The sequence below is a fragment of the Pantherophis guttatus genome, chromosome 2 (assembly GCF_059756535.1).
Source record: "Pantherophis guttatus breed Tessera chromosome 2, ASM5975653v1, whole genome shotgun sequence".
Classification (NCBI taxonomy): Eukaryota; Metazoa; Chordata; class Lepidosauria; order Squamata; family Colubridae; genus Pantherophis; species Pantherophis guttatus.
In genome coordinates, this window is record NC_142064.1 from 289169303 (window position 1) to 289191619 (window position 22317).

The window sequence follows — 22317 nt, forward strand, 5'->3', positions numbered from 1 at the left end:
AAGCTCTTTTTTCCGGCGCTGAAGAGGCAGCCATTAAGCTGCTGAGGTTGGGACAATGAGTGAGTGAGCTGCTGAGAATGAGTGAAAGTGTTACGATCTGGTGAGAGGCTTTTTAAACTTGGATTTTAAGAACACCCTGAAGTGCAAATGCAACCAGAATTCAATTTAGAAGTAATTTAGCAGCGGAATTGAGGTTGAATTTAAGTCAATTTTCCTAAAATATAAACTATTTTTATGTGTGGATGCCAGTGGAAAGTTTCATTTTAATTTGGACTGGACTGGATTGGAAAGGAGATTCACTGTTTTTATCTGTCAATACTAAACTTTTGATGCATTTTGAATTTATAAATCTTGGAATTAGCTTTGTCATTTTTGTTTTTGGTTGATTTTTACTTTTTAACTTTTTTTTTGATATATTGGTTTCATTGTTAATTGGAAACAGAACAAAGAGAAGTGGAAGAAATAAGAGACATTGCCATCTAGTGGACTGAAACATTGTATTCTCTCCTTGTTTCCTTTTTTTAACTGAGGGGAAAGGAAAAAAAGTAGCAACTGTTATTTTTCAAGGTCAATGTGCCAGCTCATAGATAAAACTTAAAAGAGCATCAAAGAGTGTCTACAAGATTGTTTATACAGGTGTACTGCTGGAAAAAACATTGCTGAAAGGTGGTTAAAAGTGAAAAGAAGATAATAGCGACTCTGGAAAAGAAAGCTGTTAAACCAAGTGTGGCACAAGAAAGAGATTTTGAATGCTACACAGTTGTGGACTTTTAAATTAGATGGAAAGCCTTCCCCTTTCTATTTCCACCTCTCCACTTCTCCTATATTTTTATTTTTAAATTGTTGGAACACACACACACACACACACACACACACACACACACACACATTCTTTTCTTTTCTCTCCCTTTTCTTTTTCTTCTTTTATTCCTCCACAATATTCAATTGTGTTTATTCAGTGTTTAAACAATATTCAGTGTTTATTCAATTGGATTAAGGCATACAAGAATCTGAAGAAACTTTTTTTTGCCTTTTTTTACTTACTGATTGGAGATTGTTATTTGAATTTATTTTTGGCTATTTCATGTGACTGGATTAGGGCACACAAGAGCCTGAAGAGTGTTTTTGTTTGTTTGTTTTTTTGGTCTTTCCTTGTTTTGTTTTTGTTTTTAACTTCCTGCCATTTATAAAAACGGATTAGGGTTGAGAAGAACTTGAAGACATTTTGATTTGGATTACCTATAGAAATGACCAAAAAAGCAGCAGTTGTTAGCTCTGCTGGATTGACCCCTTCCTCATCACCAGCAGGAGGACAACGATCAATACAGGCAATGATGCAGCAGGAAAAAGAGAAAGAACGTGAGAAAGAAAAAGATGGGACAATGCAGATGATTTTGCAAGGAATACAAGATATAAAATGTGGGGATGGTGTTATCTCAGTTGCCGGCAAACCGCACTGGGTAAACAACATTACCATATGTTCTAATCTTCTCAGAAACGTAAAACAGGATGTCTGGCAGAGACCTTATCTCAGACATACCAGGCATGGGGGCCCAACACGTAGGCAATTGTCTGTCACAGGAAATAACATGAGGGAAGCACAAGGGATCCATGTGGAGTTCACGAGCTTTCTGTAGCCCATCAGGATCAGTAAACGTTGATTGATGTTTTGCCATGATAGTTGTAAAATGACAATAAAAGGAAGCCTTCTGGATGGAGTCAGAGTGCCTTCCCCAAGGTACCTCACACCGAGGTGCCTTGATCAAGGTGCCTTCCACCTGAGGGGCCTTCCCGTGAACCATCATCCTGCCTACGCGTCTTTCTTCATCGAAACAACATAAAATTAAAAATAGAGAAAACAGATGAAAAAGTGGAGAATATACAACAGATGATGAAGAAATATGAAGACAGACTTGAAAAAATTGAAGAAAAAGAGAAACAAAGAGATAAAAAAATCAGAGACATGGATAATAGATTAGAAGAAGTTGAACATGATAGAGGTGGCTTAGGATGGGAGATGGATAAATCAGAATTTTACTTAAGATTTCAAAATGTGGAGGAAGAAAAAGGAGAAAATTTGGTGGAAAAAATGATAGAAATTCTTGCAGGAGCTCTAGAAATTCCTAAAGAAAAAATGTTGGATGGCATTGATGAGATGTACCAAGTATATACTAGGTATGCAATGAGAAATAAACTACCAAGAGAAGTCCATATCAGATTTACCAAAAAATCAATTAAAACACAAATATTGCAGATTGCAAAAGAGAAAGCATTGCAATACAAGGGTAAGGAAATTATGGTGCTGAAGCAAATACCGAGAAGAATAAGAGAGTTGAGAAGAGAGTATCAATTTTTGACAAAAATATTGCTCCAGAAAGGTGTGAATTACAGATGGCTGATACCAGAAGGATTGGTGTTTACATGGCAAACACAAAGATTTAAAATAGATTCAATCAATAAAGCCAAAGAATTTTTTGTGGAATATTTAAGAGAAAAAGACATTGAGCCAAGAAGGGAAGAGACACTGCTCCAACTACAAGAAGAGAATCTAGTGATGATGAAAAAGGAGGAGGGTGCACTAGAGGGTGCAGTAGAAGGTGCCATAGAATATAAAGAACAGCGTGAACTGAGATCCACTAGATCAGCAAAACCTATATATAAAAGTATAAACATGGAGGAGAAAAAATTAATTACAATGAATATAAATGGACTTAATATAGCAACTAAAAGGAAAGTATTCTACAAATTGGAGAAATTAAAAATGGATATAATTTGTTTACAAGAAGTTCATATCAAAAAACAGCATGAATTACTTTTGGTACAGCCTAAACTAGGGAAATTATTTGCTTTATTGCCACAATGTAAGAAAAGAGGAGTGGTTTTGTATATTAAAGACACAATACCAGCGGAAAAAAATTATGAAGATGGAGAAGGACGAATTCTGATGGTGGAAATGACAGATAATAATAGGAAAATATTGTTAACAGCAATATATGCTCCTAGCGACAACCAAGAAAATTTTTACAGAAAATTACATATGAAATTAATAGAGCTGGATTATGATAACATCTGTATGATGGGAGGCTTCAATGAAATAGTAAATGAGAAAATGGACTATAATACACAAAAGACAATAAAACAAAGTAGAAAAACTTTGCCGAAATCCTTTTTCAAGATGATAGAGGAAATATATTTAAAAGATATATGGAGAGAAAGAAATGCAAAAAACAGACAATACACTTTTTATTCTAATAGACATTTATCATGGTCCAGAATAGATATGATATGGTTGACAATAGACTTGACCTCAAACATAGAAGAAATAGCCATAGAGGCTAATACCTGGGCAGACCATAATCCAATGACGGTGAGAAGGAAAGGACAAAGGAGAAGGTCTAGATGGATGTTAAATACTACAATATTAAAAGAAAAGGATTTTCTACAGAAAATGGAGAAAGAATTAGCCTTTTTTTTCAAAGAAAATAGAAAAGAGGATACATCAATGCAGAATCTGTGGGACACTATGAAAGCCTATGCCAGAGGCCTGATTATTGACTATACAAGAAAAAGAAATATTAAGAAAAGACAAGCTTATAAAACGTTAGAGGATGATTACAAGAAATTTGAAAAAGAACTGCAGAAGTTCCCACAAAAAAAAGACATTAAAATGAAAATGGACACAATTAAACATAAAATGGGATTAATAGAGAAAGAAGACTTAGCACAAAAAATCAGGAATGCTAAACAGAAATATTTTGAAGATGCTAATAAACCAGGCAGATGGCTAGCATATAAACTGAAAAAAGAAAGGGACTCAAGGAAAATATCACAGCTAATAGATGAGCAAGGATAAATTAGATTTGGAAATGAGAAGAAAAACATTGTAGCAGACTACTATAAAAAACTATATGAAAAAAAAAAGATAGAAGAGGAAAGTATTAAACAATATTTACATAAGGCAAATTTACCCCCGATTCCAAAATCGAGATGATGCTAGAAAGAAATATAACCATGATGGAATTGACCAAAGCAATCAAAAAACAAAAGTGGGAAGGCACCAGGCCCAGATGGGCTACTGGCGGAATATTATAAGTCTTTACAGGACTCACTGAGTCTCCCATTATTAGAAGTTATGAATGAAGTAATGTTAAAGAAGGAAATACCCAACTCATGGTTAGAAGCATATATTACACTTATTCCAAAAGAGGATACTGACCTACAACAAGTCAAAAACTATAGGCCTATATCTCTGCTAAATTCAGATTATAAAATCTTCGCTACAATATTAGCAGAAAGACTTAAAAGATACTTAAATAATTTTATACACTCGGATCAAAATGGATTTCTGCCGAAAAGGCAGATTAGGGACAATTTGAGGATAATTCTGGATACTTTGGAATATTATGAGACACACCCAGAAAAGCAAATGACCTTGATGTTTTCAGATGCACAGAAAACCTTCGACAATGTGAACTAGCGATTTATGATATTACAATTGAAACAGATGGGCTTTGGAGAGAAATTTGTTCAAGCCATAGAAGCTATATACAGTATTACAAGCAAATAGCAAAAGTAAGGATAAATGGACAACTGCCCATTGTCACCACTGTTGTTTGTGTTAACATTAGAAGAACTAAACAGAAACATTAGAGAAGAAAAAGGAATAAAAGGAATGGAAATTCAAAACCAGGAATATAAATTGCAAGCATTTGCGGATGACCTGGTGTTTATCTTGGAAGATCCACTTCAATCTATAAATAAACTGATAAATAAAATAAGAGATTTTGGGAAGGTGGCAGGCTTGAAAATAAATAAAGATAAAATGAAGATTTTGCAAAAAAATATGCTAAAAAAACAGAAAGAAGAGTAGGCGGAAGATTCAAGGATGCAGGTCACGAACCTGTATTTGGGGATACATTTATTTATTTATTTATTTATTGTTTAAATTTATATACTGCCCTACTCCCGAAGGATTCAGGGAGCAAGATGTGGTACTCTGACAGCAAGATGTGGTACTCTTAAGAGAATAACTATGATAACCTTAAACAACAGATAGCGACAGATCTGGCAAAATGGGAGAATTTGCAATTATCATTGATAGGGAGAATATCAATTATTAAAATGAATATATTGCCCAGACTCTTATATTTATTCCAGACAATTCCAATTAAGTTGGGAAAAGAATATTTTGAAGATTTAAATAAAATTGTGTTAAAATATATATGGCAGGGTAAAAAGGCAAGGATAAAATTAAAACTATTGCAAGATGTTAGACTAAGAGGAGGTTTTGGTTTGCCGGATTGGGAATTATATTATCAAGCTTGTAATTTGATGTGGATTAAAGAATGGATAATGTTAAGGAATATTAGATTGTTGACTTTAGAAGGACATGATCTGTTGTTGGGCTGGCACGCTTTTATATGATATAAAAGTACAAAAATACAGGGTTATTTTAGAAGGCATATAATACGAGAATCTTTGTTATTAAATTGGGAGAAGATCAAAAAATGTCATTATTTAAAAATTCCAGTCTGGTTATCTCCTATTGAAGCAGTCTCACAATAACATTTAGAAAGGAACAAATTGTCAGATATGGTGAATTATTAAATGAAAAGGGTGAACTTAAATCGAAGCAAGAATTAGAAGAACAAGAGATTGAAATGGATTGGTTTTCGTATATGCAAATACAGTCTAGATATGATGAACATTCTAAAATTGAGGGTTTTTATAGTAATTTGATGAATTTAAATAAAATTTTAACAGGTTCTGATGACTATGTAATTAAAAAACTGTATGGTTACTTATTAGAAGTAAAATTGACAGAAGAACAAGTTAAGGAAACAATGATTGCATGGGGGAAAAATGTTGGTCATGGGATTGATTTAGAGAAATGGGAAAAACTGTGGTCGCAGAATTATAAAATGACAATGTCAACAGCAGATAAAGAGAACTTGTATAAGATGTTTTACAGGTGGCATTTACCCCTTGCGAGAAGAGCCAGAATGTACAAGAACAAATCGGAGAAATGTTGGACGTGTCATCAGATTCCGGGTTCATACTACCATATATGGTGGACATGTGCAGAAGCCAAAAGATATTGGACAAAAATCCACACATGGCTGGAAAAAATGATAAAGAAACACATTGACTTTAAACCAGAGATATTTATATTAGGGATCTTACCAGAAACATATAACAGAGAATTGAGATATTTAATTGTGAATGTTTTAACTGCAGCTAGAATTGTGTTTGCTAAAAACTGGAAAGGAGAGAAGATACCTACTGATGACGATGTTATTAAGAAAATTTTGGAGTGTGCTGAAATGAGTAAATTTATTTTATTTTAATTTTATTTATTTATTTTATTTTCAATTTATATACCGCACTTCTCCCTGAGGACACAGGGCGGTGCACAGCCAGAATTAAACACATGAAATACAAATATTAAAAACAATTAAAATCTATATAAATTTGGCCCAAAATTTAAAAAACCACAAACCAATTAAACATTTAAAAATTTTGAAAAATTTCTTCCTAAGCCAGCCCGGCTTGCTGGAAAAAGTGGGTTTTAAGGGCACGGCGGAAGGCACTGAGGTCTTGGATTCTCCTTATCTCTGGGGGCAGCTGATTCCAGAGGGTAGGTGCCCCCACAGAGAAGGCTCTCTCCCTGAGGGTCACCAGCCTACATTGTTTGGCTGATGGCACCCTGAGGAGGCCCTCTCTGTGGGAGCGCACGGGTTGCTGGGAGGTCGTCGGTAGCAGCAGGCGGTCTCGAAGATAGCTAGGCCCTATACCCGTGGAGAGCTTTAAAGGTGATAACCAACACCTTGAAGCGCACCCGGAAGACCACCGGGAGCCAGTGCAGCTCGCGCAGGAGCGGTGTTACATGGGAGCGCCATGTAACACCGCTCCCATCACTACCCGCGCTGCTGCGTTCTGGACCAGCTGGAACCTCCGGGTGCCCCTCAAGGGGAGCCCCATGTAGAAAGCATTGCAGTAGTCAAGGCGAGAGGTGACGAGGGTGTGAGTGACTGTGCACAGGGAATCCCGATCAAGAAAGGGCCGCAACTGGCGAATCAGGCAAACCTGATAAAAGGTCCCCCTGGTTACAGCCGTCAGATGTTCCTCCAAGGACAGCTGCATATCCAGGAGGACTCCCAGATTGCGAGCCCTTTCTGTGGGGGCCAAGGACTCGCCCGCAATAGTCAGTGATGGAGTCAACTGACTATATCGGGATGCCGGGAGCCACAGCCACTCAGTCTTGGAAGGGTTGAGCTTGAGCCTGTTCCTCCCTATCCAGATCCGCACAGCCTCCAGGCACTGAGACATCACTTCAAGGGCATCGTTGGGGTGGCCTGGGGTGGAGATGTACAGCTGGGTGTCATCAGCGTACTGATGGTATCTCACCCCGAAGCCACGGATGATCTCGCCCAGCGGCTTCACATAAATGTTGAACAGAAGGGGCGAGAGGACCGATCCCTGCGGCACTCCACAGACGAGAGGCCTCGAGGTCGACTTCTGCCCCCCTGCCAACACAAACTGCGACCGGTCGGAGAGAAAGGAGGAGAACCACCGCAATACGGTGCCTCCCACCCCCAACTCTTCCAGCCAGTGCAGCATACCATGGTTGATGGTATCAAAAGCCACTGAGAGGTCTAACAGGACCAGAACAGAGGAGCAACCCCTGTCCCAAGCCCTCCAGAGATCAACAAACACGACCAATGCCGTTTCCGTGCTGTGCCCAGACCTGAAACCCGACTGGAACGGATCTAGATAAGATGTTTCCTCCAAGAATTGTGGAAACTGTCGCGCGACCACACTCTCAACAACCTTCGCCATAAAGCGAAGGTTGGAGACAGGACGATAGTTGGCCAATATTGCCAGATCCAGGGACGGCTTCTTGAGGAGAGGCCTCACCACCGCCTCTTTCAAGGCAGCGGGGAAGTAACCCTCACTCAACGAAGCGTTGATAACACCCTGGAGCCAGCCTCGTGTAACCTCCCGGGAAGTCAGTACCAACCAGGAGGGACACGGGTCCAGTAAACATGTGGCCGTACTAAGTCTCCCCAAAATCCTGTCCACATCATCGGGAGTCAAGCATCAAACTCCTCCCAGATAACATTCTCAAGACTATTCCTCATCACCCTGCCCTGATCTACCCAGTCAGAGTCCAAATCCCCCCGGATCTGAGCGATTTTGTCATACAGGTATTGTCCGAAATCCTCCGCCCTGCCTTCCAGGGGATCCTCCCGCACTCCCGGATGGAGCAGGGAGCGGGTCACCCTAAACAGGGCGGCCGGACGATTCCCTGATGATGCAATAGAGGTGGAAAAGTAATTAAACTTTGCCGTCTTTATCGCCACTAGGTAGGCCTTAATATGTGACCTTACCAGTGTTCGATCAGATTCAGCGAGACTGGCCCTCCAACCGCTCTCCAGGCGTCTTTTCCGGCGCTTCATTTCCCTCAGCTCCTCAGTAAACCAAGGAGCTGCGCGGGATCGGCACTGGGTCAGAGGCCACAAAGGCACGACTCGGTCCAAGGCCCCACCAGCCGCCCGATCCCAGGCGGCTACCAGTTCCTCAGCTGAGTCATGTGCTAGATCCTCAGGAAATGGCCCAAGCTCCATCTGGAACCTATCAGGATCCATCAGGCGCCTGGGGCGGACCCATCTTATTGGCTTAATTGACATTTAAAATTAGGGAAGAGGAAGACAAACAATACTATTTGATATGGGATTTATTTTATGAATGGTTAGACAAGAAAGCATGGAAATGAAATATGAAATATGAAATGGATAAAATAATAAAACATATAGAGGGTTCATTTTCCTTATGGAGGATAAGCTACTGTCAAATAATTGGTAAATGAGAATAATAATGTAATAAACTGTTAAATAAGAAAATGTTGGATAGAGGATTAGACACAAAAGATTTGTAACCGATCAATACACTTTCTGTAATTGTAATGAATGATAATTGTTTTATGTTTTATGTTTTATGTTTTGTTTTGTTTAAAAATAAAAAGCTTTTTTCAAAAACAAAACAAAACAAAACAAAGAGGCCTCCCCTTTGTTTCCAAAGCATTTTGCCCTGGATCTCCTGCAGGCCTTGGTTACCAGAGAACAGAGGCCTAAAGCAGTGTAGTGCGAGTTCATGTGAGATCAGTAGTGCCAGATTTCCGACTATTGATCTTGTGTATCTCTCACTACTTTAGGCCTCTTTTTTCTGCAAACGCACCCAAGCAGGCAAAGGAACCGATGGCTCACTACGTCCTCGTAACATAAATCCAAGCAGGGTGGGGTGGCGGTACAGGTAGGATGATTGTTGTTGCAATGCCTCTGCTGTCATTTCCCTAATTGTGAATGATGGCCCTGGTGCTGTAACATTTGTAATTTCAGGACTGAGCCTTAAGTACTTGGGAGGCGGCTAGGTCGTAACCTGAAACAGTTGCTTAGTGAACTGTCGTAACTCGGGATAAACTGTATCCTAGGATGCTCTGAGTCACACTGCATGAGGCCTTTATTCTTGAATTGGATTGGGAGAATGCTCTTCCATGGCCTGAGCGTGAAAGTTCTGTTCTCACACAATTTGGGGAGGATTCAGAGGACAAATGACAACACATTCTTATCACATGATCTCCAGAGGACACATAAAAGCACATCCCATTCTTCTCAGCCTCCACAGATAAGTTCAAATAGAAATGGAAAAATACAGATAAGGAATGTCCAAAAGCATCTCAGCAAAGAGACACTGATTCTTTCCTTCCTTGGGGTACGAGAATGCCAGATACTTTCCTTTTCTCTCCCGGGAGACAATATCTGATTAGTGATTTTTTAATAAAAAACTAACTATAATCTGTCTTCTTGATCTCTCTGATTTGGGACAAGAAAACTCTTACCCAGAGAGACCACGTTCCTATGGTTTTCAAGCATGACTTCCGAATGCAGCGCTTTTTGGTCAGGATCCAGCTGAGACCATTCCTCCTCAGAGAAATACACAGCCACCTCCTCAAAGGACACAAGACACTCCTGAACATGGAAAAAAGAACAGAACAGGACAATTTGCAAGATCTGTTCATCATCATCAATGATTTAGACAAGGCGGTTGAAGGGAAACTCATCAAATATGCAGAAAATATCAAATTGGCAGGAATACCAACACTGCACAAAATAGGCTCGAGATATAGAAGGATTGACAGATTGGTACTTCTAACAAAAGAAAATTCAATGGTGAGAAATGTGATGTGCTACATTTAGGAAAGAAAAACCAAATACACTGCCACAGAATAGGTGATGCTTGGCTCAAAATTAGTAAGTGGAACAGGGATCTTGGAGTCCTAGCAGACAATCGCTTAACGTGAGCCAGAAGTGTGCTACAGTTGCCAAAAAACTAGCAACAGAAACATAGGCTGCATTAAGAGAGGCATAGAATCAAGATCACATGAAGTTGCCATGATGTAAAAAAGATCTTGAGACTCTAGAAAGAGTGCAAAGAAGAGCAACCAAGATGATTAGGGGACTGAACAGTTGCAAGAACTGGGCATGGCTAATCTAGTGAAGAGATGGACTAGGGGAGACACAATAGCAGTGTCCTTATATTTGAGGGGCTGCCACAGAGAGGAGGGGGTCAAGCTATTTTCCAAATCACCTGAAGGCCAGAGATGGAATAATGGATGGAAACTGAACAAGGAGATATTCAATCTGGAAATAAGGAGACATTTTCTGACAGTGAAAGCAATCTACCAAGAGGGCGTGGCCAGCATTGTGGCGGTAGTGTGTATTCCGGGACTCCAGGAAAACGCTGATATCCCAGCCACTTTTGGGGATCCCCAGGGATCATAGCTGTCCTGTAGAGACAACAAAGGACTGAGACACAGGCTGGTATGGACTGGGAAATCGCAAGTTCCTAAAGTGCCGGCAATCAACCTCCAACCCAGCAGTGAGGGAAGGCAGCCATAGGAGCTGTCAAAAGCCGGGGCAGCCACAAGCAAAAAAAGGAAGAATGAGGTGATCATCTGGGTGAGAGAGTGAGGTCTTGGAAACAAGATTCCTTTTACATATTTTTCTCCTGAACTTTTAGAAACTATTTATCTTTAGAAAACTGGCAAAGAGGAGAGGGGAGTGAGTGGAATAAAGCTACCTTCCCACTTCTGGAATAGCGGCAAAGAAGCGGAAGCCATTAATAAAGACTAATTAATGAAAGCTGAAAAAGTAACTAAATGTATTGAAAGTAGATTGGGAAAAGAGGCTTCTCTGGTTAATGAATTGTATTTTGAAAATTTGAGTTTTGTAGCTGGGAGCTCAAAGCTGAAAGAAGAAAAGTATATTGATATTTTTAAAGACTATTTTGAGTGAATTGCAGTACCATCTAGTGGTACAGAGAAAATTAAAGATATATATTTTATAAAGGAGAAGATGAGAGTGGAATGACCTTGGACAATGTTTTGGAAACTGGCAAGAAGATTCCCATAAGAAGCGGTCTTGTGATTTTGTAACAGAAGGGGAAAGATATAGAGGAAAAGGAAAAAGAAAAGAACGAAAACTGTCTGTTTTTTCCTTTCGCTTGATGGATCTATAAATTTTGGAAGATTTTGGAATAGTGGTATTTTGGAATATTATTTTTTTTTCTGTGTTTTCTTTTTGTTCTTTTTTCTCCTTTTTTGTAGAAGTTTCTTCTTCCTGGATTTAAAATGTTTAGGATTGGCATGGTTTTTTTATTTTTTAATTCTTTCTGGGAGATTATAATATATACTTTTTTATCTTTTTATTGCTTGGTTGGATTTTTTGAGTAAACACTTTGGCTTTAAATTTTTTATCAGTGAACTTTTATTTTTGTTCTAATCTTGTTTGTTCTTTTGTCTTTTTTTCCATTTTTGTTTTTTTGGGGCGTCGGTTGTTTTTGAGTTGTTTTGTTTTTGTTTTTTTTGACACAGCCTTTCTACCTTTTTCTTTTTCTTTTTTATGGATTAGGATTAAACCTATGTGGATTAGGGTATCAAGAACCTGAAGAGTCTGATTGGGAAATTTGAATTTGAAGAAGTCGATTACTTGGATTATAAATTGGCCAGTAAGACTTGAAAAAACAAGATGAAGAAAATAACATAACATCTATCATCACCATCAATATCATCAGTGCCTGGTACCACAGGGCAAAAGACAAAAGAACCTGCAGCACAGCAAGAGAAAATCAATACAAAATTAAAAAATATGCTATGAATACCTGAAGACAAGATTTAGACAAAGTAGATGGGAGAACGGAAAAAATAGAAGGAGAACTGAAAGAAGTTAAAGAGATGATAGGGAAAAATGAACAACGATTACAGCAAGTGGAAGGAAAAACAGAAGGAACGGAGAAAAAAGTGGAAGAAATGGATTATAGACTTACAATTACTCATAAAAATCAGGAAAAAAATTATAATTCTGGAAATGGATAAAGCTGATTATTATTTAAGATTCCAAAATATTGAAGAAGAAAAGGGAGGAAATTTAGCAGAGAAAATTGCAGAAATATTAGCAGAAGCAATGGAAGAAAGCAAGGAAAGGATATTAAATGGGATCAACAAGATATATAGAGTGCACACAAGATACGCGATGAAAAATAATCTGCCTAGAGAAATTCACGTCAGATTTACCAGGAAAAGACTGAGAACAGAGATATTGCAATTGATGAGTAACATGACGATAAAGCACAAAGGGAGAGAAGTAGTGGCACTGAAACAAATTCCAAGAAGAATGACAGACTTGAGAAAAGAATATCAATTTCTCACGAAATGTTTGATAAAGAGAGGAATAAATTTTAGATGGTTGATTCCAGAAGGAATATTGGTGAATTGGCAAGAAAAAGATACAGATTAGACTCAACAGAGAAAGCAGAGTTATTTTATAAACAGTACATAGATTTTCAACAGGAAGAAAGATTGAGAGATGAAAAAGGGGATGGACGACAGGAGAAGAAAGAACAGCCAAGAAAGATAATGAGAGAACAAGAAGAGAGAGTGATAAGAGAAGGAGCAAGAGCGAAAGAAGTTAAAGAACAAAGGGAGATAAGAATGACTAGATCGACAAAACAAGTAAATAAATAAGAAATGGAAGAAAAAATTAAAACAATATCTTTGAATATAAATGGACTAAATTTACATGAATACTTCCAGAGACATTGTTTAAGGAATGTATAATTACTTGTTGCAAATTAGACTAGAAGATGAAGAAATAAAAGAGACAATGATAACATAGGCGAAAAACTTTGGTTATGCAATAGAATTAGAGAAATGGCAACAAATACAGGAAAGGAATTATAAATTGACAATGGCAACTGCATATAAAGAAAATTTATATAAAATGTTTAATAGGTGGCATACGCCACCAGAAATATTAGCAAAAAAGAAAAGAAATATGAATAAAAGATGACAGATAAATGATTTAGATAATAGAAAGTTAAATGAGGGAGAGGACAAAAAAGAAATAGAAACCCAGATGACACCAGAGTAAATGGAAAAGGGGGATGGGAGGGGGGGAAAGAATGAAGATTATAAATATAAATGTACAATTTTGAAGATAAAAGTGACAGATTAGGTAAAATTGAAAAGAAATTTAAAAAAGTATATATTATTAGAATATTGGAGTTGCTTGGATACCAAACAGGGAATATATTCCACAACAAAGCAGAAAGAAAGGAGAGAGGAGGAGAGAGTAAGAAGAGGAGACGGAGAGAGAGGGATGGAAGAAAGGGGAAAGGAGAGGAAGAAAGGACAGGGGACAGGAGTAGAAGGTGAGAAAAGGGCAAAAGAGGGAAGGAGTGGGGGAAAGGAAGGGGAGAGGAAAGAGAAATAGGAGGGAGAAAGTAGAAGAGGAAAGGAGGGAGGGAAGGGAAAGAAAGGAGAAGAAGGTATGTTGTGAAATGAGGGAAAACAAGGGGTAGAATAATAATTCCGAATGTATGCTTTAAGAAAAATATGTATATGTATGACCAATTATGTATAAGAGAATGTACATTTACATTATGTGTATAAGAAATAAAAATAAAAAACTTTTCAAAAAAAGCAATCAATAAATGGAACAGAAGTTTCATGGGAGCTTCATCACTGGGAACTTTCAAGAAGAGACTAGGCTGCCAACTGTCTGAAATGGTGTAGGGGGTTGGACTAGATGACCTACAAGGTCCCTTCCAACTCTGTTAATCTGTGCCTAAGGGGATTGATAAATTACAAAAAGTGGTCTAGTAATTCCTGCCACTGTGATACATTTATTCCTAATTCTTGAAGGACTTTAAAACAACTGCTTCTTGTAAAGGCAAAGTTGGAGGAGCACCTAGCAGAACAAGATAACCAGAGGAAGCTATGCTGGCTGACAGCAATTTCATTTCATTTCATTTATTTCATTTATTAGATTTCTATACCGCCCTACTCCCGAAGGACTCAGGGCGGTGCACAGCCAAACAATAAAAACACATACAATACAAAATTTAAAAAATAGAATAAAATCAAATTAAATAATTTTGGCCCCGACAAATTTAAAACCCCAGACTTTTAAAACCAATTTAAAATTGAATATATAAATACTAAAAGATGTTTAAAATTTTAAAAATCTTTTATAAAAGAGGGGGAAAATTAGGCCAGGCCGGCCTGGTGAAATAGTAAGGTCTTTAAGGCGCGGCGGAAGGTGCGCAGATCCGGGATCCTCCGTATCTCTGGGGGGAGCTCGTTCCAGATAGTAGGTGCCCCCACAGAGAAGGCTCTCCCCCTGGGGGCCGCCAGTCGGCATTGTTTGGCTGACGGCACCCGGAGGAGCCCCTCTCTATGGGAGCGTACCGGCCGGTGGGAGGCTATTGGTGGTAGTAGGCGGTCCCGCAAGTACCCGGGTCCTAAGCCATGGAGCGCTTTAAAGGTGGTAACCAAAACCTTGAAGCGCACCCGGAAGACCACCGGGAGCCAGTGCAGCTCGCGCAGGAGAGGTGTTACATGGGAACGCCATGTCGCTCCCATTACCACCCGCGCGGCCACACTCTGTGCCAGTTGGAGCCTCCAGGTGCTCCTCAAGGGGAGCCCCATGTAGACAGCGTTGCAATAGTCCAGGCGGGAGGTGACAAGGGCATGAGTGACCGTGCATAAAGAGTCCCGATCCAGAAAGGGACGCGAGGAAGCTATGCTGGCTGACAGCAACTTCAACCTGCTATTCTGCTCTCCATGTTGTGGAAGGACACAAAAATAACCCAGTCCAAAAAAGGGGAGGAATAGAAGGGGAGAGCATTCTGCACACCCACTTCACTTCCTGAAAGGAGAATACAAATCTTTATAACTTTTCCTTTTCTTACTTGATTTAAAGGTTCAACCGCTGTTTGATCGCCGTCATGAAAACCAGAAAATTTCATTCTTTGTTTCTCTGTAAGGAATAAATAATTTCAAAATAAATAATTAACAAAATATTTGATGTATTTATTTTACATGCCAGCTATTTGCACATGGCGACTAAAGGCAGCTTCCAAAGTATTAAACCCATATTAAAATAATAAAACTAATAAAAGGAGAATTATATAACACATTAAAATAATAAAACCACCCCCTGCCCCAGCAAAAGCACCTCACAGGAGCCGTTTAATGGGCTCTATCCCACTCTAGGTTGCCCAGTCCGCCTGGCAGAACCATGTCTTCCGGAAGGCCCTTCTTCTGGGTCTCACCGAGTGTGTCTTCCTAGGGCAGGGGTCTGTAACCTTTATCATTCAAAGAGCCATTTGGACCCGTTTCCCACAGAAAACACTGGGAGCCACAAAAACCCTTCCTGTGCCTGACTATTTCTTGAGCCGCCACAAAACTAGCATATGTAGTTGAATTAAATGTTCTGTTTTCTTCTGAAACTTTTCTTTTCTTGGATTTATCCATAGTTGGCCTACTGGAGGTTGAAAAGCTCAATAAATCGTGCGTTGGCGGGTATCGCAAATTGGCAGTTGCAACGCATATTTTGAGTGACAGGGAGCCGCAGCAGAGGGGTGAAAAGCCACATGAGGCTCCAGAGCCGCAGGTTGCTGACCCCTGTCCTAGGGGATGAGACCCGCAACATTCCCTGCCTCCGCACTCTGGTGGCTCGGGCAGATGTAACCAGTAAGAGACGGTCCCCTCAGATAACCTGGTCCCAAGTCATGGAGGGCTTTAAAGGTGACAACCAGCACCTTGAATTGAACTGGGAAGGAAATTGGCAGCCAATGAAGCTTCTGCAGGAGAGGTGATACTTGTGCATACCGGGGTCCGCAGAAAACCATGCGGACCGCTGCGTTTTGCATCAACTGGAGTTTCCACATGCTCGTCAAGGACAGCCCTATATAGAGTGCATTGCAATAGTCAAGTCGGGAAGTGATTAGGGTATGAATGACCATAGTTGCCCTCCTGCACACGACCGCCACCTGCTTTTCAAGCAGGGGTTGAAGTAGCAATTCTCCCCTGGCCAACAAACCCCAAACCCAGAGCCACTCCGTCTTGCCAGGCTTTAGTTTCAACCCATTGCTCCCCATCCAGCCCCTAACAGCCTCCAGGCACTGCGATAGGGAGGACATGGCATTGCTTAACCCACCACAGGCCAACACATACAGCTCAGTATCATCATCATATTGGTGATATCTCAGTCCATGCTAGCAGATGATCTCACAAAACGGTTTCATATAAATGTTGAACAGGAGCAGAGAGTACCGAGCTCTGCGGAACCCCGCAAAGCAGTGGACGAGGACTGGATTTCTCCCCTCCTATCAAGAATGAGAGTGGGCGCAGAGGAATGAAGTGAGCCAGAATAGCACAAGGCCTCCCACTCCCAACCCATGGTCAATGGTATCGAAAGCACCAAGAGGTCAAATAGAGCAAGGATGGATGCACCACTCACATCACGCTCTCGCCAGATATCATACAAAAGCAGGGCCAATGACAATTCTGTCCCAAATCCAGGCCTGAATCTTGACTGGCAGGAGTCCTACCTGTCAATGACTCCTTCAGTTTCAACCACAACAATACACGAGCACACAATAGATGGAAAGTTATGGTAAACTGCGCTAAACTTGATTGCAGAAAATATGACTTCAGTAACAGAGTCACTAATGCCTGAAATGCACTACCAGACTCTGTGGTTTCTTTCCATAACCCCCAAACTTTAACCTTAGACCGTCTACTGTCGACCTCACCCCATTCCTAAGAGGTCTCTAAGGCAAGTGCATAAGCACACCAGCATGCCTACCATCCCTGTTGTAATGTTCCCTTTTATATGTATCCATTTCATGTATTTGATTGGAGACAGGTTGGAAATTATTCAACATGGTGGAATCCAGGGATAGCTTCTTAAGAAGAGGATGGACCACAGACTCCTTCAAATGCTGGGGCACTGCCCCCTTCTATAGGGAAGCATTAATGACCGCCAGCGTCCACCCACCTGTCATCTCCCAGGAAGCTTTCCAAAGCCAGGCGGGGCATGGGTCTAAAACACAGGTGCTTGCACCCACCCTCTATGCTCTAGGATCCTGTCCACTTCCTCAGGAGCAACAGGGCCAAACCGTTCCCAGATATCGGAGCAAGAACCTGCCTCAGAGGCTTCCACCGGACTAGCAACCACGCCGGCATCCAACTGGGAACAAAGTCGAGCGATTTTGTCTTCCAGAAAAACTACAAATACCTCAGCATGCCCCTTCAGGTGGACCTCAATCTCCTCCTTCCCCAGGAGGAGGCTCACCTAAAGAGGGTCGCTGGGCAATTATCTGTAGATGCAATTAGTGTGGAGAAGTATAAATAGGAAGAGGTATTGTATAGAAAAGAAGACAGAGCGAAGGTAAGACAGATGGGTAATCGGAGGATCTTCAGTTACCTCCTGAGGTGTCCTGACTTTGATCCTTCCAAGGGATCCTCCTGAAAAATAGCTCCTGAGGGGGATTTGATGGGTTCTTCTTTCCCTCAGGATTTCTGATCTCCACAGTGCAGCACTTCAAATAGGAGGAAGGAAGGAAGAAACAGAATTAATGTACATCACACGACATAAAGTGGATTCCTATATTCGGAACACAACCTCAAAGACCCCAATATCCATACATGTGGTTGAGTGAGAAAACAATGAAACAATGTCTTACTAGAATAGGTGGGACATTGCCACATATTATGAATGTCAGAGAGGTTTGGGAAGGAGGGGTGAAGTATTCAAACAGATTCTCTATTCTCTATTGAACTCTTACCTGCAACTCGACTTGCTCCTTCTGCTCCTCCACCTGGTTCAGGAGGAAGCCTTCCACCAGGGCCACTGCCTGGGAGCTGGTCTGAGCTCCATATTCCCGCACCCAGCTCTCCATCTCTGGGGGCAGAAGAGCCAGGAACTGCTCCAGAACCACCAGGTCCAGCATCTGGGCTTTGGTGTGCTTTTCTAATCTCAGCCATCGCCTACTAAAGTCATGGAGGTGGCTGCAAAATCCTCGGGGACCCTCAGCCTCCTGACATTGGATGAACTTCCAGGGCTGAACTTCTGAAGGGAGGATGGTTTCCTCCTCCAGGATCTTCTGCCCAGTCCTTGTCCAGAGATTCCCCCCCTTCCCAGGCTGAGCAGCTGAAGGGCCTTTTCCACTTCCCTCCTTTCCAAAAGGTTGTGTCTCCATCCTTTCTCTGTCCTGCAGAGCAACTGCAAATGGCTCCAAGGACTCTGGTGGGTCTCCAGGTGCCTTTTCCTTCACGGGACCATTTCTGGGGCTGCAGGACTGAGCCCTCCAAGGGATTCCGCTCTTTTTCTTCTTCCCCCAAGAGGAAAGTTTGCCTTGCAAAGACCACAAATGGCTTCCAGTTTCTGTATCTGAGATGGGAAGAAAAACAAATAGCAAGAATTAGAAAGTGGAATTCAGCCACTGAGCGACCTTCCCCCAACCTCCCCGGAGCCCCAAGAGGCTCATCCCAGCGCAGGACTGAGGTGCCCCCGAGCAGGGCCGGGAAGGAGGCAGCTGGAGAGGCCGCCCCGCTTCTCTCCCCTCCGGAGACAGGGAGCCTGGTGCGAATCCTGCCTCCTCCTCGCCCGGCTTCTCTCCGCTCCTGCTGGGCCTCCGCAAGGCCGACCCTCCCCTCCCCCACTCGGCTCTTCCACAGACAGGGGGCGGGAAGGGAGCCCCGGATCCCCCTGCATAGAGAGGGCGGCTGGGGAGCATGGGTTGAAGCCGGAGGAGGGCCAGGGGCGGGTCTCTCCCTCCTCCGCCTCCCTTTGCCCGGGAAGAGCCCCCAACTCACCCAGGGAACGTCTGGATCTCCCCCCGCCAGACTCTCCCGCAGCCTCTCCACCTCCTGTGGAGCCCCAGGGGTTAAGGAGAGCGAGTGCGGCGTCCTAGAGCGGCAAGCATTTGTGATGTCATTTCCTTCCCAGCCTCCTATGGAAAGGCAGCTGTGACGTTTGCCATCCGGCGGACCAATGGGGAAGCGCATGACGGTACCTTCTTTTAGCAGAGGGCTCCCCCTGGTGGATTAGGAGCAAAGTGCCAGGATTGTAGAAAGGGCGGGAAAGAGGACCGCGTCTGAGGGGAAGGGAGAGGGCAGGGATGATGGCCTTGGGAATTGGAGAAAGGCCCCTCTCAATTTCTTTCTCCATTTTCCTCTCTTTCCTGTCCAGGAACCCTCTGTGGAGATGGAAAAAATCTCTCTGGAGGATTTAAAGTCGCTTCCCTCAAGAACAGCCGCCCTGAAGGCTCCGCAGAGATTGTGGGAGGCCTTAAAAGGGTCCAAATCCTGTCAGAAACAGCCGGGCGGTCAGAAGAGGAGGACCAGGAGCCTCTGTGGGAAAGACAGCTGGTGTCTTGCGGTTGCTGGGATCTCCCGCCTGAAGGGGAGGCAGATGGGACACAGGCAGGAAAGCCACAATCAGGAAAATGATTTTAATTTATTTCTTTTTTTATTTCTTTAATTCAATGCATGCAGCTGCCCTTCTCAAACTATTCGCTCAGCCTCACAGCAAAGGGGGAAGGAGAAAGGGAGGGACCCCTCCGGTCTCTTCTGATGAAAGAAAAGGAAGATCCTGAAAAAGGAATAAACTATGAGGAGGAAAAACCATTTTTACATAGGGATTGAGTAGGAAATTCACCTCAAGAAATGTGACTAGGAAGCTTAAGGCCCTTGGAGAATTGAATGCAGGGATATATTATTAGACCATTAATGAAAAGAGAAAATGAAAATAAAAAAGCAAGACAAGGAAAGCTGAAGGCTCCATTGAGAATTTGATGCATCTTTAGCAAGTAACTACATGACTAGTTACTTAATTTTAAGTTACTTAATGTTCCGACATACCATAAAAAAACAAAAACGTGGCCCTAATGCTTGAAAAGTATCTTTTGCTCATGCATGTTTCAGCTTCTCTTCATTCTGGCTCCTTGCTTGAAAGACAAATTGTCATTATTCCATCACATCCTAAGGGATCTTTGACCTAAAACGGTTCCTTGCTTTTGCATTCATCTGGTTGACACAGTGATTAATTTGACACAGTGGACGCTAGTTGGATTGAGGGGTCCTTGGTGCCCTCTGAGGTTGGTTGGTGCAGTGATGATCGTCCCTCGTTTGGCTAATGAAAGGTCTGCAACAACACAATCAAGCTCAGAGACCACCAAGGACCCCTCATTTCAACCGTGAGCTACACATTTTCTCCTTTGTTGGCAGGCTGGATTATTTTTGGTATCTGGACATCCCAGAGAAAGTTCCCATTCGCATTTCTGCATGTTTCATCAGGAAGGACTGAAGTAATTTTTTGAAGTAGTTCTTAATTTCATCTTATTTTGGTCCCCATTGATTTCCAAAGATCTTCCTTCTTGATTGATCCTTTGCAATGTTAGCACACCAGAGTGGTTTTCATTCTCATATCCTGGAGTATGCCTAATTTGGGAGGGAGGAGGAGGTCAGAGCCATCATTTATTGCCACTGGAACTTCAAATGGTTACTTAATAAATTATTGTAAATCAGGGACTGCCTGGATTGGCCACCAGCTGCCTACCTATGGGAACTTAATATGCATCCACATATCCCTACCACTGCTTTCTCTTTCCTTCTTTTCCACAACTATGTGAAAGTAGTTGCCATGGCACTGAAACAAGGATAACTGCAACATAAGTAAGCAGTGTGGCCAGTTAGCTGGGAAGGCAGACAAAATTCTGAGATGCATCACCAGATATATCACCATCAGCAAAAAGGAGCTCCTATCCCTCTACAGAGGGCTTTAGTGAGACTCCATTTGGAATACTGTGTCTAGTTCTGGAGACTTCACTTTAAAAAAGGTATTGATAAGATTGTGTGAGTCCAGAGATGGGCAACACGAGGAAAGGCAAGGAAAGACCAACACAAAATGAGAAAGAGCCTATGAATTGCATTTTCTAATTCAGCATTACTATAACCCCCTTTTCCTTATGGTTTTCTTTCTCAGTTGTTACTGGTGTTACATAATGTGAAGCAGGGTGGAAAGGCAGACTGAGACAATAGTAAACACAGGAAGAAAAGCTGAAACAATAGTAAGGGATTCAGGACTGATTGCATTTCTGCCTGCAACTCTGCTCTAGTGGCAATACTCATCAGAGGGAGTTACTTGAAAAGATTAGGAAATCTGCACCACTTAAATATTGGCATCCACACATCACTTTGAGGGCAAACTATAACTTTAATCTCCATTGATACTCATCTTTCTTTTAAAACCTCCTACTTAGCAAAAAAGGACCAGAATGGACAGGATTCAAAATCAAAATCAGAATAGAGCTGGAAGGGAAGTTGGAGCTCTTCTAGTCCAATCCCCCGCCCAAGCCGGGGGCTCTGAGAAATGGCAGTCCAATCTCTTCTTGAAAGCCACCAGTGATGAAGCGCCCACAACTTCCGAAGGCAAGCTCTTCCATTGGTTGATTGTTCTGTCAGAAAATTTCTCCTTATTTCTGGGTAGAATCGCTCCTTGATAAGTTTCCATTCATTATTCCTTGTCTGGCCTTCAGGTGCCTTGGACCCTCTCCTCTCTGTGGCGGCCCCTTAAATATTGGAACACTGCTATCCTGTCACCCCTGGTCCTTCTCTTCACTAGATTAGCCATGTCCAGTTCTTATAACCATTCTCGTTTTAGTCTTCCGGCCTTTAGCTGTTGTTGTTCTCATTTTTTCCAAAGTTTCAACAACTTTTTTGTAACATGATGACCCAAAGAGGATGCGGTATTCCGGGTGTGGTCTTACTAAGGCTTTATAGAGCGGTACTAATACTTAATGTAATTTTGATTCTATGCTTCTGTTTATACAACCAAGGATTGTATTCGCTTTTTTGGCTGCTGCCGCACACAGGTGATTCATGCTTAATTGATCATCCATTCTGACTCC

At 41.7% G+C, this 22317-nt stretch overlaps 2 protein-coding genes across 3 annotated transcripts in view; both read right to left on the reverse strand.

Annotated features, from left to right (window-relative positions):
- Window positions 1–10032, reverse strand: part of LOC132710762 (uncharacterized) — a 139707-nt gene extending 129675 nt beyond the window's left edge. For both annotated transcript variants that reach the window (XM_087884786.1, XM_087884784.1), the window contains exon 1: window positions 9899–10032. The gene's annotated coding sequence lies outside the window, so the exon portion shown is untranslated. The remainder of the gene's footprint in view (window positions 1–9898) is intronic.
- LOC117659645 (uncharacterized) overlaps window positions 1–22317 on the reverse strand; it is a 36177-nt gene that overhangs the window by 3044 nt on the left and 10816 nt on the right. Inside the window, 5 exon segments of the mRNA XM_087885391.1 lie at window positions 9899–10028; window positions 15310–15377; window positions 17832–17946; window positions 18193–18797; window positions 19223–19316. Of these exon segments, the coding sequence (XP_087741517.1) occupies window positions 9899–10028; window positions 15310–15377; window positions 17832–17946; window positions 18193–18797; window positions 19223–19316 (1012 nt within the window).